Source organism: Dendrobates tinctorius, unplaced genomic scaffold (assembly GCF_039654945.1).
Source record: "Dendrobates tinctorius isolate UK_male_01 unplaced genomic scaffold, ASM3965494v1 ptg000125l, whole genome shotgun sequence".
Taxonomy (NCBI): domain Eukaryota; kingdom Metazoa; phylum Chordata; class Amphibia; order Anura; family Dendrobatidae; genus Dendrobates; species Dendrobates tinctorius.
In genome coordinates this window covers 423,241-439,070 of record NW_027361793.1, presented here as the reverse complement: position 1 = coordinate 439,070, position 15,830 = coordinate 423,241, and the positions used below count along the sequence as shown (strand labels likewise).

The following is a 15,830-nucleotide window of genomic DNA, read 5'->3' as shown; positions in this document are numbered from 1 at the left end:
CAAAGGAAGCAAAGAGGAAAAGCAAAGAAAAAAAGCAATGGAGGTTTAATGTCATCACAATAGGAAAAAAAAAATAGAAAGTACTAGGATTTACTAATTATTCATAAATGCATTCAAATGTACATAGCACAAAAACACAACATTTTTTTCAGTCTCTGCTAGAAATACACATTGTGAAACTGCGGGTGATACTCCAGGTACTTGTTGCTATTTAGGAACATCCACAAGAGGAGAACATCTGCTATAGTAAAAACACATTGTGGTGGTTAAAGGGTTTGAGACTGAAACAAATTTTGGCTTCCGTAAAGTGTGCTCCTTCAGTGTTTTTAGACCTTGAAGGCAGATGTTTCTATGGTCACTGAAGTACAATTATAAGTATTTCATATGTACACTTTTATTGACAAATGCATCAAAGTCTATACAAAGACTCAATATTTACAGTGTTGGTTTTCTGGCCATGGGAATGTTTTGGTCACAGAGCCACTTGATTAACACTTTTGACATGGTCTCCTTCATGATGGAAAAAAAAGCATTGCTAGTTACCAAATTGCTTCTGGAGAATGCTTAGATTCCGTTCTTTATTCCCAGCAGTGATCTTAGGCAAAATTGTGAGTGAGCCCATTCCATGGATGAAAATCCCCACCCACATGTATGGTCACAGGATGCTTTACTGTTGGTATGACACAGGACTCACTGCAATGTGCACACGTTGCGGATTTTCATGTGGATCCACAGCATTTTTTTACGCGCAAAATTGCATGAAATCCGCAGTGTAGGGCACATCTAACGTTAGTCTATGGTAAATGAAGAATTGCTGTGCACATGCTGCAGAAAACATCCGCGCAGATTTGCAGCAGGTTTTTTTCCGCAGCATGTCAATTCTTTTCACAGATATGCAGCAGCGTTTTCCAGTCTGGCACATAAAGCTCTCTCTCTTTCAAGCAACGTGTGCACATACCCTAACACCACATTTTCTTTCTCCCAGATATTACAATAGTTTCAACACTGTAAATATTGAGTCTTTGCATAAACTTGATGTGTAAATAAACGTTTAAAAACAACTGTGTTTAACCCTTTAACTTCCTAGGAATTGATCTTTTTTTTCCTCTTTTTTTATTTTTTTATTTTTAAAAGAAAGTTGTCCTATAATGTTAATAGGACAGAGGTCAGTGATCAAGGGCAGTAGGAAGCACCCATCCCTCTCCTCATGTGTAAGAAGATATGCTTACAGTGGATATTCTATTCTGATACTAGAGATAAGAAGCTGCTCACATTGCTGTCCATCCGATCTGATCTAATACTGGAGATACCAGGGGTGCTGAGGTAAGAAGAGGCTGCTCGCACTGCTGTCCATATTGTCTATCTTTTCTAATAATGGGGATCCCAGGAGTGCTGAGGTAAGAAGAGACTGTTCACACTGCTGTCGACCACGTCTGTCTGATCTAATACTAGAGATACCAGGAGTGCTGAGGTAAGAAGAGGCTGCTCATACTGCTGTCAACCCTGTCTATCTGATCTAATACTGACGATCCCAGAAGTGCTGAGATAAGAGGCTAGTCAAACTGTTCACTATGTCAGATGTAATACTGGAGATGCCAGTAGCGCTAAGGTAAGAAGAAACTGCTCACACTGCTGCCCACCTTGTCTGTCTGATCTAATACTGGAGATACCAGAATTGCTGAGATAAGAGGCTGCTCACACTAATGTCCATCCTATCTGATCTAATAGTGGAGATACCAGGAGTGCTGCGGTAAGAAGAAGCTGCTCACACTGCTGTCCACCCCATCTATCTGATCTAATACTAGGGATCCCAGGAGTGCTGAGGTAAGCGGCTGCTCACACTGCTGTTCACCCTGTCTTTATAAATCAAAAAATCAAAACAGGGGTGCTGTGTTAAGAAGAGGCCACTCACACTGTAATACCACACTGTCTAATCTACTACTGGAGATACAGGGAGTGCTGAGGTAAGAAGAGGCTGCTCGCTCTGCTGTCCATCTTACTTTTCTGATCTAATGTTGAGGTAAGAAGAGGCCGCTCACACAGCTTTCCCACATTGTTTTAGCTACTACAGGAAATACTAGGAGTGCTGAGATAAAAAGAAAACTTCTCACTCTGCTGTCCACCTTGTCTTTCTGATCCAATACTAAAGATAGCAGGGTTACTGAGGTAGGAAGATGTTGTTCCCATTGATCACCCGTGCCTATCTGAATGACAATATATGGTACATGTATCTCCAGGTAGCTTTCTACTGCAAATACTCTGGGACACGTTTCATCAGTGTAACAGGATGTGGCCATTTTAATTCTAGAGTGATTACTTGCACAGAATACAAGGAAATAATAACTAGCCTACAAGCAAATGTTTGGGATTTAAGCAACATGCATTGGAGTTTGTCTGGAGCAGACAATTTTAATTAAAAAAAAAAAAAAAAAAATATCCAGAATTCCCGTCGAGTCTCCTAATTTCTTATTGATACATGTTTAAAATCTTCCTCTCATGACAAAACTATTCTGATTTGCTTAAAAAAAGGTAGGAATTAATTTATATTTACATTTCCCTTGTTTCAAAGCAACCCAGATTTAGGGTATGTGCACACGCAAGCGTTTTTTTGCGTTTTTACCAAATAAAACGCTTAAAAAATGCTTAAAAGAAGCATCCCATTCATTTTAATGAATTCCGCACTTTTTGTGCATATTGGTGTCTTTTTTTCCGCGAAAAAAACGCATTGTGGTAAAAAATGCAGCATGCTCATTAATTTCTAGCTATTTTCTATGAGACTGGGGACGCGCCAGAAAAAAAAACGCATAAAAAAAACGCGCGTTTTCTGGGAAGGAGTCCGGTTTTCAGTCAGGAATTTTCTGCATATGTGGGCACATAGCCTTAAGATGTAACAAATTTTTAAAGATGCTTGTGCCTTCTAATAAAATGGTCATGTCTTTGAGCTGTGCGTCTGCCACAATGTGAAATCCATGGCTGTTACGAGCTGCAGAAACTGTATGCCAATTTCTTTTGTAATGTATAGCAAATCTCTTGGGCCACAGCTCATCATGCTTCTTCCACTTTTTATAAAAGTGCAGATAAAGTAAAAAATAAAATAAAAAAAAAAAAAGTCAACATTTTTGACACAACTGCAGATAAAAGGAAAATTACCAATTCTTTGAAGCAGGAAAATGATAAACTGATGCAAATCCTTTGATCAATTCACTTCGTACTGATTGTATTTTCAGTGTGGGTTCAGTAAATAGAATAATATTTTACATCCAGATGCTGAAATCAGAATAGTCCTTAAAGGGGTTGTTCACAACTAGACCACCACTTTTTAATTGCTTCCCCAATATAAAAGAAAAAAAAAAAAAAACATACTCACCTACTTGACCAATGCTGCTCCTGCTTTGTTGGCGCTCTGATTTACAACAATCACACTGCTGCTGATTGGCTGCAGCAGGAAAGTGACCTAAAAATGTTATCTGAGCGCAAGAAATAGCAGCGTCAACATCGCAGCAGTGGAGCTAGGTCTGGGAGGTGATTATATACGGTAGTATATTACTTTATGTGGAGCACAGAAGCAATTACGAAGGGCTTTGTCCACTTTAGGACAACATATTAAAGATGACTTGTATTTACCATGAAATAACTATTTGAGGACTTCTTGTAATACAACTCAATGTTGCGTTACTGTAGTCAAGGAGTGTCCCTACGCAGTCTACGCCACCACTGGTGACAGTTCCAAAAAAGAAGATCCCGAAAATGGTAACAACCACTTGTCAATTAATTCATACCCTTTTAGGAGGAATAACAGAACAACTTTACAATGCAAAATTAAATGAAGATTTACTCCAGAAATGTTTATTCAAGTGGAATGCCTTATCTACCAAAAGACGTGTTCGTTAAGGTACTGTCACACTTAGCGATGTACCAGCGATCCCGACCAGCGATATGACGCGGTCAGGATCGCTGGTGCATCGCTAAGTGGTCGCTAGTGAGCTGCCACACAGGCAGATCTCACCAGCGACATCGCTGGGGACGGGGGTCGCTACTTACCTGTCACACCAGGCGATCCTGCGTCCTCCCGCCCGCGTCCACGCGTCGCTCGTCTTCACAGGATGAAGCGCCGCAGGAAGCTGACGACGAGAAACAGTCCTGAACGTTCTCGCGCGATCAGCGATAACCAGCGGGGGAGCCGGTCGTAGGTAAGTATCACACACAGAGATATCGCTAGCAATATCGCTATAACGTCACAAATTATAGCGATATTGCTAGCGATATCTCTTAGTGTGACTGGCCCTTAATGCTGGCAGGTCCACTCAAAACCTCTCAACAGAGTGATATGGTCAACAGGAGAAAGACTGGAGCTGCTAATGCATATGGTTCACAGAGAATTGTGCAGATTGGATAGAAAGGTAATCTATCATCTTGAAAAAGTACTAACATGTCAACATCTTCAACCCAAGGATGGAAACAAAAATATTCCCACTTACAGAGATCAGGCGACACAGATTCAGGATGAAACAACCCCTGGCCTAATATTTCTCTGCCAAAATAGAGTTCTACAAAAATATAATGACTACGTAAAATAAATCACACACAAGAAAAAAAGACTTATGTACGATTTACCCCTTAAAGCAGGGTTCCCCAACTCCAGTCCTCAAGGTCCACCAACAGATCATGTTTTCAGGATTTCCTTTGTATTGCTCAGGTGATAATTGCTTTACCTGTGCAATACAAAGGAAATCCTGAAAACATGATCTGTTGGTGGGCCTTGAGGACTGGAGTTGGGGAACCCTGCCTTAAAGTACATTTTAATCAATAGATTTTGGGTTGAAAATTAGTTCCACAATTGGATGTGTTAAAAAAAAAATGTTCCTGTGCAGAGATAATCTTATAAATGTGACCCTACTGTGATTTGTGGAATTGCTGTCTGACCGTACTGGGACATGGTCTAATCATAAAGGCCATTATGTGCCTTTAAAGGGAAACTGTCACCAGGTTTGTCTAATATGAGGCAAGACCACCACTTTTCAGGGCAGATTTACAGGATTCTATAAACTGAAAGATAAGAAAAAGACCTTTTATTATATTCACCTTCAGGGCCCTCCGGTCCGAAGGGTGTCACTCTTCTTGGTCTGGCACCTCCTTTCTTCTTGCAATGCCATCTTCCTTCCCAGTATCGAGCTCCTACGCAGGCGTACTTCTCTGGCTGTTGAGGGCAGACAAAGTACTGCAGTGCGCAGGCGCAGGGAAAGGTCAGACAACTCTGGCACATGCGCACTGCAGTACTTTACTCTGTCCAAGTCAGGGCAGAGAAGTACGCCTGCGCAGAATCACGATGCCAGGGAGACTTTGTGGATGACGTAGGGATGCGTCATTCATACGAAGCAAGGAAGATGGCATAGCAAGAAGGGAGACGCCGGACCAGGACACCCATTGGACCAAACCGCCCTGCGTGTGAGTGTAATCAAAGGTCTTTTTCTTCTCTTCTAGGTCAGATTGGGTAAGATATACAGCATTATAGAATGTTGTATACAAGACCTGAAAAGTGGTGGCTGTATCTCATATCGGTCAATGCTGCTGACAGGTTTGCTTTAAGAGCCGCGGGTGGAGTTGAACTCCACCCAAGGCTGTTAACCTGTTAAATCCCACTGTCAATCTCTGGCAGCTGCATTTAACACGTGCTGGCATGGGAAGCGTGTCATTCTACGTTCCCATCGGTGCACCCCTGACATGATCACAGGGTACCGATGGGTTGCCACGAAGGCCGAGGGTCTGCTGATGACCCCCATGCTTGTCATTATGATGCTCCTGTGGAAGCCAGCGTTCCATTGGAATTGAGATTTTCTCTATACATAGTAGTTGTTGGCTGCCACAACACTGCAATGAAGTGCAAGAAGAGTCAAATAAAACACTGTATCTATTCCAAAATAGTATCAATAAACATGGCAGCTCAAGGCACAAAAAATAAGCCCTCAAACAGCTCTATATTCTGCAAAATGAAAATGTTATGGGTCTCCGAAAATCGCAACAAAAGCTATTTTTTCACCATTTAAATTAAAAAAATTTTTTTTTAAAAACTATACATGTTTGGCATCTGCGTTCTCGTACTGACCTGGGGAATCATTGTGCCAGGTCAATATTACCATATAGTGAACATGGTAAATAAAAAAAACAATTGTGGAACAACACACTTGGCATTTTTTACCCGTTCTCCAGTACATGTGGTAGAATGAATGATGTCATTCAGAAGTCCAAATTGTCCTGTAAAAAACAAGAACTCATATGGCTACATTGATGAAAAAATAAAAAAGTTATGACTCTTGAAAGAAAGGGAGGAAAAAAACTGAAAATTGCCATGTCATGAAGGGGTAAAAAACCTCTGATGTACTTTTTTATGGCATTCATTATTGGGTCTTATTGTTTTTACAGGCCTGTAGAATAAAAAAATGCAGCCATAAGTCAGGCCTGCTTGTTGAAGCAGAAGGCAAACTTTACTGTGTAAGCGTCAATTTCCATGTATCGACCGGCAGCATGTTACGAATGATGGTCAGTAAACTTTTACTGATCAGCGGTTGATTTATAGTCTGTTAACACATGCAGACCAAACTAAACGATATGCACTGAGTATCTATACTACATTGCTCAGTGCATAAAAGCTGATATTGTTCTTGGCAGAGCGAGTGATTTTGCACAGGACGATGTGCCACTGAAAACTATGATCTTTTATGCTGAATTAAAAGGATCATTGCAACAGATGAATGTGTGTTTTGCTTGTCCAGTCTGTTTGCACAGCAAGATAATCATGAAAGGAGCTTTTTAATAACAGCCGTTCACAATTATGTTGCAGTGTGTATGCCTTTAAGCCTCCTGAACTCTTTAAACATAGCACATTTATGTGCACTAGTGATGGACAAATGTACTGGGATAAGGCGCTCTTCGACGTGATCAAAAACTATCTTTGAGTCCCCACGGGTGCAAGTCTCGCGGTTGTCGTACAGCCGTGAGACATGCGGGCATGGGGGCTAGAACATCAAGCATGCCGAAGTCACTCGGTTAGCATATGAGCATGCTCGGATAATACCTTATCAAAGCACATCCGCTCATCACTAATGAGAAACGCATATGCAATTGCCCCATTGATGACATTTTTGCTTGAAAACGTTAAAAAAAACAAAAAACCATACCACCCATCCTTGGATCGTCTTTCCCTGAACTTTGAAGGTCATTATTGAAACTGGAGCTGCTTACATTTTGGTGGACACATCATGTAAATGTCATACAAAGAATAAAACAAATAAAAATAATAATATAAGAGTTAAAAATAAAACCCACTGATCATACCATGCCTTTAGATAGGGCATGTCACATGAGAAAAAACTATGTTCAATGGTGGGGGGGGGAAACATTTATTTTAGGGTTTATGGTTTATCATAACAGTCTGCCATTTACTTTAAAATAGTTTTAAAAAAAAGCAATGCCCTATTTGACACGAAACAGAAAAAACCTTAATGATTTGCCTTCTCTCTGAGGATAATTGCATATTTAATTTCCCAGAAGAGCATTACATGGCCTATATAGGGCCTGTCACACTAAGAGATATCGCTAGCAATATCGCTATAACTTGTGACGTTATAGCAATATTGCTGGCGATATCGCTGTGTGTGATACTTACCTACAACCCGCTCCCCCGCTGGTTATCACTGATCGCGCGAGAACAGGCTGGACTGTTTCTCGTCGTCAGCTTCCTGCTGTGACGACGAGCGACGCGTGGACGCGGGCGGGAGGACGCAAGATCGCCTGGTGTGACAGGTAAGTAGTGACCCCCGACCCCTGCGATGTCGCTGGTGACATCTGCCTGTGTGGCAGCTCACTAGCGACCACTTATCGATGCACCAACAATCCTGACCGCGTCATATCGCTGGTCGGGATCGCTGGTACATCGCTAAGTGTGACAGTACCTTAAGGCTTGGTACTCTCCACAAGGAGAAGCGTTCTACTTTAGACCACAAATTTAGGATTTACTCTCAAAATCTTTAGAAAACCCTGACTCACATCGAGCGATACCTAAAGTAAGAGAAGCACTTTTAAACAGAATATTTAAAAAGAAAAAATGAAACAAAATCTAATTAGATAATTAAGCCAATTGCCATAAATACCTTCACTCCATGTCCAGTGTCATCCAGAATTGTGTAGTCAATAGGCTTTCGGATGTAACGAACAGGCCTCTCCAAGTTTGCTGGAGCAATAATTTTGTGCGTTCTAGAAGTGTTTTTGTTAGTTGTCAGGATTCCAATCTCTCTTCTCGCAACTTTTTCCTTGTGGATATCCACGGTCTAAAAATGAGAGCAATTAATTTCAACTTTGTAAAAAAGCTGGTTTACAATCAAAAGACAAACAAATATTATTTGGGAAATTTTCAGTACCCCTCAAAAAATAAAAAAAATGTATACTCATCTCTTGCAGCAGCGTGGTGCCAGCGATATCTATGCTGCTGTTCATGGTGGGTAACGTGAATGTTGTGTCTCGAAATCGCTGCTGCCATTCTGTGTAATTGAAATAATGAAGGCTAGTTCTGCTTTGTTTTATATTAAAAGGGATTGTGCACTACCGAAAAATCCCTGCCACTGATCAGCTGCAGTGCATCAATATTCCACAAGGGTAGACATCCACTCTAACAAAATAGTAAAAGGCTGCATGTTGTACAGCACCCATCAACTGGCTCCAGCGGTGACGGGACGCAACACTGTTATATCACCCACCTGCAACCGCATAGCTGGCGATGCAGGAATGGCGCCACGGCGATGCAGGAATGGCGCCACTGCGACAGGCAAGTATGCTTTGTTTTTATTTTTTGTGTGGCACTGAGCAAATGAAGCTGAGGTTATACTCACCTAGCAATGCTCTCTCCGGTGTCCAGCGCCATTCTTCTGCTATTCTCACTACCGTAAACAAAAAGGAGACCTGCTGGTTCATTCTATACTCTACGTGTGGGACTCTTTTATAATGAAAACCTATAGGGCCTCATTTACAATGTAAAAGTCACTTCCGGGTCATGTAGAGACTGGACACCGAGAACAGCTGATCAGCAAGGGTGCCAAGAACGGTACCGATCAGACATTGATAGTGTGCCTATAATTTCATGTATCTACAAAATAAGCCATCTTGTGTGTATATCAGGAATGACCTCATTTCTGGCCATTATATGAATTGTACATAACATTGTTCACCAGATTTCTCCTCTTCGTGCTCTTTAAATTTTCATTCCCATGTAATCTATTGGTGAAAACTAGATATTATGATGTCTTCTATACACAGTAAGTAAGATTCCTGCTCCACTATTTCTGTGTACCACGTTTAGAAGTTGTAACAGTATGGAAGACAACATACAACTGTGTAGAGGTTATTGTACAGCAGTACTGAGCAGTGTAGCAGTGAAACCAGCACTGTAGAGAGGTATACACGTTGCAGGAAGATGCCGTACAAGTTTGCATGTGTGTGTCCCTGTGCTGAGTTCTCCTCACTCCTCCTTCCCTCTCCTTTGTTTTATAATATGAAGTGCAACCTGTCCTGGAAGTTGGTCTTTCTTTGACCAAGACAGATTTGAGCTGTATATTGATGAGTTCAGGAGGCAGATTAACTATTGGCTGATAAATGAAAAAAGATTTACATTTCAATGATAAGATATATTAGATTTTCTTATGTTAAGTTCTACTACTTAATTTATGCAACGTTTGATGTAATGACAGTGCCCATTGAAAAGAAAAAAGTGACAGGAAATCTGATTACTTGACACATGTACATTACACAACAATTTTAGCCGCCTGCAGAGAAAATAGTACTACATGGAGAAAACAGTGAGCTTAGGTCGTCTATAAGTCAACTTCTAATCAATCTCAACAGTAGTGGCGGTTACATGGGATTTATTGCACCATATATCATTTGTTGTTGAGTGCAGTTTATCTTCAAATAAACCAAAGGCGAGCTGCCTTCAAATTAATCACAATCATAGCTGATGACTTGGAAGACGTACAAACCAAATACATGTTGTGAACAGTGATTGGAAGCTTAATAGAAGCTAAAGGCCCCGTTACACCTAACGACGTCCCAGCGATCCCACCAACGATCCGACATAGATGGGATCGCTGGGACATCGTTAGACAGTCCCTCCAGTGATCAGGTCCAGCGAGCAAGCTGGTATCTAAGGTAAATAGCGGGTTTCTAAGAGCCGTGCAGCTCTTGGATACCCGCTGTTTACCCTGGAAACCAGCGTGCACGCTGCACTGCACTTTCCAGGGTAAACAGCGGGTATCCAAGAGCCACGCAGCTCTTAAAAACCCGCTGTTTACCTTAGATACCAGCGTGCATGTGTCGCTGATCGTTCATCTCCCGCTGCCACACGTAGCGATGCGTGCTGGCCCGTGGGAGACCAACGATCAAAAAATGGCCCAGGACGATCCTGCACGATCAGCGATACCCGGCGAGGGGGCCGGTTGCTGATGTGTGTCACACACAGCGATGTCGCTGGCGAGATCGCTGTGACGTCACAAAATCAGCGATCTCGCTAGTGATCTCGCTGTGTGTGACGGGGCCTTAATAGTGATAAAAACGAATGATGGTGTGACGCTAGTCACTACTCACGGACAGGGCGTGAGGCAGAAGAGTCAGACGTTCTAGAGTCAAGACAGAGTATGTAGATAACCAAGGGTAAAGATGAAGGCGCAAGTCAGGCCACAGTCCAGGGTCAATAACGAGAGATAGCGGATCAAAAGCCGAAGGACAAGACAAACGGATAGTCAGAACAATGGTCGAAAGGGTCAGGCAGCAGAAGATCAGAACTGAGAATCAGGCTAACATTCACGGAGAATCACAAACTACGTCTGGCAGGATTCATGGGCAGACGGCTCAGTTAAGTAGCTGGGCAATCACCAGAACACTCAACACCTGCAGAATGTCCCGCACGCCCCAGACACAGATTGGACAGCTGAACTGTCAATCAAGGCACCATCAACCCAGCAAGCCCATTACAGTATTGGACAACCAAGCTGTCAATCAAAACACAGACAGCTCAGCAAGACAGCTTCCATAGAACAGCATAGCAATCATATACTGAGCAGAGGGGATCGTGACTGATGGCATAAGCTCCAGATTGCATAGATTGATAATAGTCATTAAATAAGAGCTACACTTATTATAAATCATCTACACAATAGCAAAGGCATAGTTAAAGAGGAGTCATTCAGCATGGCTAATGGCTGCAAAAAAATAAGGCCCAAAACACATCTAAACAGTTTATTCTGCCACATAGAAAAATTGTGAAGATTATTTTGTACACTTTATGGGTGCAGACATAAACATGGTCAATGATTTAAATGACAGCACAAGGATGCCACCAGCGCCAATTCTCAAACATCTGAATGGGGCCTCAAACAGGTTGTCCGGCCTTAGGGTACAAGTCTGCAGGCTCTTTATGTGAGGAATCTCCGTCACAGGTGTCGAAACGGTGGGCGCGTGACCACAAGTATGTGATTTGCATACATGTGGTCACATTCAGACTAGACTTATCTGGCCTTGCGCAATACATGTATATGGAGAAAGGAGCACAAGGTCCATGTTACATGCTGCAGGATGTGGAGGAGGAGGTAGAACAGAAGGATAAGGTGCAACAATTTGTGGACATCGAGTTGGCACAAGCATTAAGAGCATAATTTAGTGCTGGGTCATGGTTACAGCGGCTGCTCACTATGCACTGAGCGGTGACTGAAGCTGCGCCAGTCCAAGGTGGTCAGCAGGAATAACATTAATTTACTTACTGTACTTAGGCTTTCACTGTAGCTGACTTCAGAACACTATTAATCTGCAGATTAACCCCATGTTTGCAGATTAAGTGTTTGTTTTTACCTGGCATGTTTCCTTTAGAGAGAACCTATCAGTTCTAAAAATAAAAAAATGCAAGAAGTATCAGATGAAACAATATTTTTCTGAAACACATGTCATTGGCAAACCAGCTGATTTCAAAATTGTAAGGACACTGTTTTCTAGTTCCACTTCTGCTCTAGTGAGGTTGGGATGTACACTGGGTGCAGAATTATTAGGCAAGTTGTATTTGAGAGGATTCTTTTCATTACTGAACAACAACTATTTTCTCAATCAACCCAAAAGACTCAGATATCAAAGCTTAATATTTTTGGAAGTTGGAGTGGATTTTCTTTAGATTTGGCTATCTTAGGAGGATATCTGTTTGTGCAGGTAACTATTACAGTGCAGAATTATTAGGCAACTTAATAAAAACCAAATATATACCAATCTCACTTGTTTATTTTCACCAGGTAAACCAATAGAGCAAGACAAAATTTAGAAATAAACATTTCTGACATTCAAAAACAAAAAAACAAAAAAAAAATCAGTGACCAATACAGCCACCTTTCTTTACGATGACACTCAAAAGCCTTCCATCCATAGATTCTATCAGTTGCTTGATCTGTTTACGATCAACATTGTGTTCCACAGCCACCATAGCCTCCCAGACACTGCTCGGAGAGGTGTACTGTTTTCACTCCCTGTAGATCTCACATTTTATGAGGGACCACAGGTTCTCTATGGGGTTCAGATCAGGTAAACAAGGAGGCCATGTCATTATTTTTTCTTCTTTTAGACCTTTACTGGCCAGCCACGCTGTGGAGTATTTGGATGCATGTGATGGAGCATTGTCCTGCATGAAAATCATGTTTTTCTTGAACGATACCGACTTCTTCCTGTACCACTGCTTGAAGGTGGTGTCTTCCAGAAACTAGCAGTAGGTCTGGGAGTTGAGCTTCTCTCCATCCTCAACCCGTAAAGGTCCCACAAGTTCATCTTTGATGATACCAGCCCATACCAGTACCCCACCTCCACCTTGCTGGCGTCTGAGTTGGAGTGGAGCTCTCTGCCCTTTACTGATCCAGCCTCGGGCCCATCAAGAGTCGCTCTCATTTCATCAGTCCATAAAACCTTAGAAAAATTAGTCTTAAGCTATTTCTTGGCCCAGTCTTGACATTTTATCTTATGTTTCTTGTCGAAAGTTGGTCATTTTTCAGCCTTCCTTACCTTGACCATGTCCCTGAGTATGGCACACCTTGTGCTTTTTTATACTCCAGTAATGTTGCGGCTCTGAAATATGGCAAAACTGGTGGCAAATGGCATCTTGGCAGCTTCACGCTTGATTTTCCTCAATTCATGGGCAGTTATTTTGCGCCTTTTTTTTATCAACATGCCTCTTGCGACCCTGTTGGATATTTGCCATGAAACGCTTGATTATTCGGTGATCACGCTTCAAAAGTTTGACAATTTCAAGACTGCTGCATCCCTCGGCAAGACATCTCACAATTTTTGACTTTTCAGAGTCCATCAAATCTCTTCTGACCCATTTTGCCAAAGGAAAAGTTGCCTAATAATTAAGCACACCTTATATAGGGTTTTGATGTCATTAGACCACACCCCTCCTCATTACAGAGATGCAAATCACCTGATTTACATAATTGGCAGTTTGCTTTCAAGCCTATACAGCTTGGAGTAGGACAACATGTATAAAAAGGATGATGTGATCAAAATACTCATTTGCCTAGTAATTCTGCACACAGTGTATAATAGGAGGCATAACCTCACACCTAACCCGCCAGCAACTTCTGAAGAGGGTATTTGCATGTTTAAATTCCCAGAGGAGCATCGCATTGCCTTTAAGTCGCCTGCTTGGCACTCCCCACAAGGAAAAATGTCACAAGTGCCTCTTTTCCTATTTTCCGCCTGCAACCATCATCATTACAATATGTGTAACCTGTGAGTCAACGACAAGAGGCAGCCAAGAAATAAGGAGAGAGGCAGCAGAGCTGTAAGTGCAATGTCCAACCCTATTGCATTTACAATTTATTAGCATACAATTTCAACAATTGATTTCTCTAAGGCTGTGTGCACACGCTGCGGATTCATCCGCGCGGATTTTGTAATTTTGATCTGAGGTTTTACCCTGCAGTTTTTCTTCTCCTCAATGGAGATGGCAAACCGCAGCAGAATCCGCAGAAAGAATTGACATGTCAATTCATTCTGCGGATTGAAAACCGCAGATAATCCGCGCGGAAAATTCTGCACTGTCTGCACTGCGGTTTTTGATTCCCATAGGGAATCATGGTACTGTACACCGCAGCAAAAACTGCTGCGGGTCCGCAGCGGCCAAATCCGCTGCGGAACCGCAGCAAAATCCGCAGCATGTGCACACAGCCTAAAACAGGGGTGGGGAATCTTTTTTTTCTGCCAAGGGCCATTTGGATATACCATCCTTCAGGGGCCGAACAAACTCTGTCCACAAAGTACATCCTGACTCTGGCACTGCTGTCAAGACGTAATCTTTCATTTCATGTCCTTCAGTGTTCAGTAGTGAACACTGCATGTGCTCACAGAGCAAGAAAAAATTAATGAGCTGGTGGCAATCAAAACGCAGCTCCCTGCCCAAGCATTGCGGTCCCTGAGAATCTACCGGATAAAAGGTCATCGAGGGCCGTAAATGGCCCGGGGGCCTGATATTCCCCACCCTTGCTCAAAAACATCAAAATAGATTTCCACACGCAAAGTAGAAAAATATTAAAAGTTGAGAGTCCTCAGTGGTTGACGCCATCTTTTCAGTTATCCAGTGGTTGATACCACCTCTTAATGAGGACTCTCAAACTTTAATATTTTTCTATCTACTGGCTAACACGGTACAAAGATATATATTTTTCCTGTACAAGCAAAGTAAGAATTTAATAAGCATGAAAGCGCCTTTGCATACAAGCTATTAGTTTCGGATTTAAAATCCTGATGACAGGTTCTCTTTAACTCTTTATGGGGAGAAATAGAACAAAATAACAGCAATTCTGTCTGTTCTTTTCATTTTACGTTAGTCACAATGATTCACAAATAAAGTGTTACTTTAGCTTTACATGTTTCCTCTGTACAAGCAGAAAATTTTAAGTGTACAAACGTTTTAGGGAAGGTACAAGACCCAGCACGGAATAGACAAAAAAAAACTGCAGTCAGGAATAATTTTTGCATGTTTTGTGTAACCAGACACTGATGCAAAATCTGTTTATACAATGCAAGATATCTAATGTTAGTTCACAGAATTTCAGCTTAAAACTGAAAATTAACTATTTTGACCTTCATATTGGGGACTTCTAAAAATATCATATTGGTACTGTACATTTTAGTAAATTTGTTTTATAGACCGCTTAGACCAGGGGTCTCAAACTCGGCAGAGTAAATGGGCCGAACATAAAAAAAATTTTAAGCTGGCGGGCTGCATTCCTTTCAAACTTATTATAGTCACAATTGATAGCGGTATCTGAGGGGTTAAACGGCCGCGATCGGTGCTAATACCGATCGTCGCTGTTTAAATAGGTTGTCAGCTGTGATGTACAGCTTACCTCAGCGGATGATAGTGTCGGCTCTGCATGTGAGCCGGCGCTATCATCTCGCTGTACACGCACAGCCACAGTCACCTACAAAATCCAGCAATGGGGGGGGAAAGTCACGTCTCCACTCTCTGCGCGCTGGCGTGATGTCATTACACAGCGCCAGAGGGATGTCATCACACAGGGCCACAGCCACTACGGAGCGGCGTACTCCTCCTCTCTTCTAGCGCGAGCAGTAGCGTAACTACAAAGTTATGGACCCTGGTGCGAACTTTCAAATGGGGCCCCCCTTCATGCCAAAATACACGTACATCTCCGCTCAGCACACCTCATACACACGTGGCTCCGTACACATCGCACCCACACGGCTCCGCCCCGTACACATCGCACCCACACGGCTCCGCCCCGTACACATCGCAC

General features: G+C 42.2%; 1 protein-coding gene across 30 annotated transcripts in view; it reads right to left on the bottom strand.

The window, feature by feature from the left end:
* ABI2 (abl interactor 2) overlaps positions 1-15,830 on the bottom strand; it is a 152,383-nt gene that overhangs the window by 80,505 nt on the left and 56,048 nt on the right. For all 30 annotated transcript variants that reach the window (XM_073541831.1, XM_073541832.1, XM_073541838.1 and 27 more), the window contains exon 3: positions 8,148-8,324. In XM_073541831.1, coding sequence (XP_073397932.1) covers positions 8,148-8,324 — 177 coding nt within the window. The remainder of the gene's footprint in view (positions 1-8,147; positions 8,325-15,830) is intronic.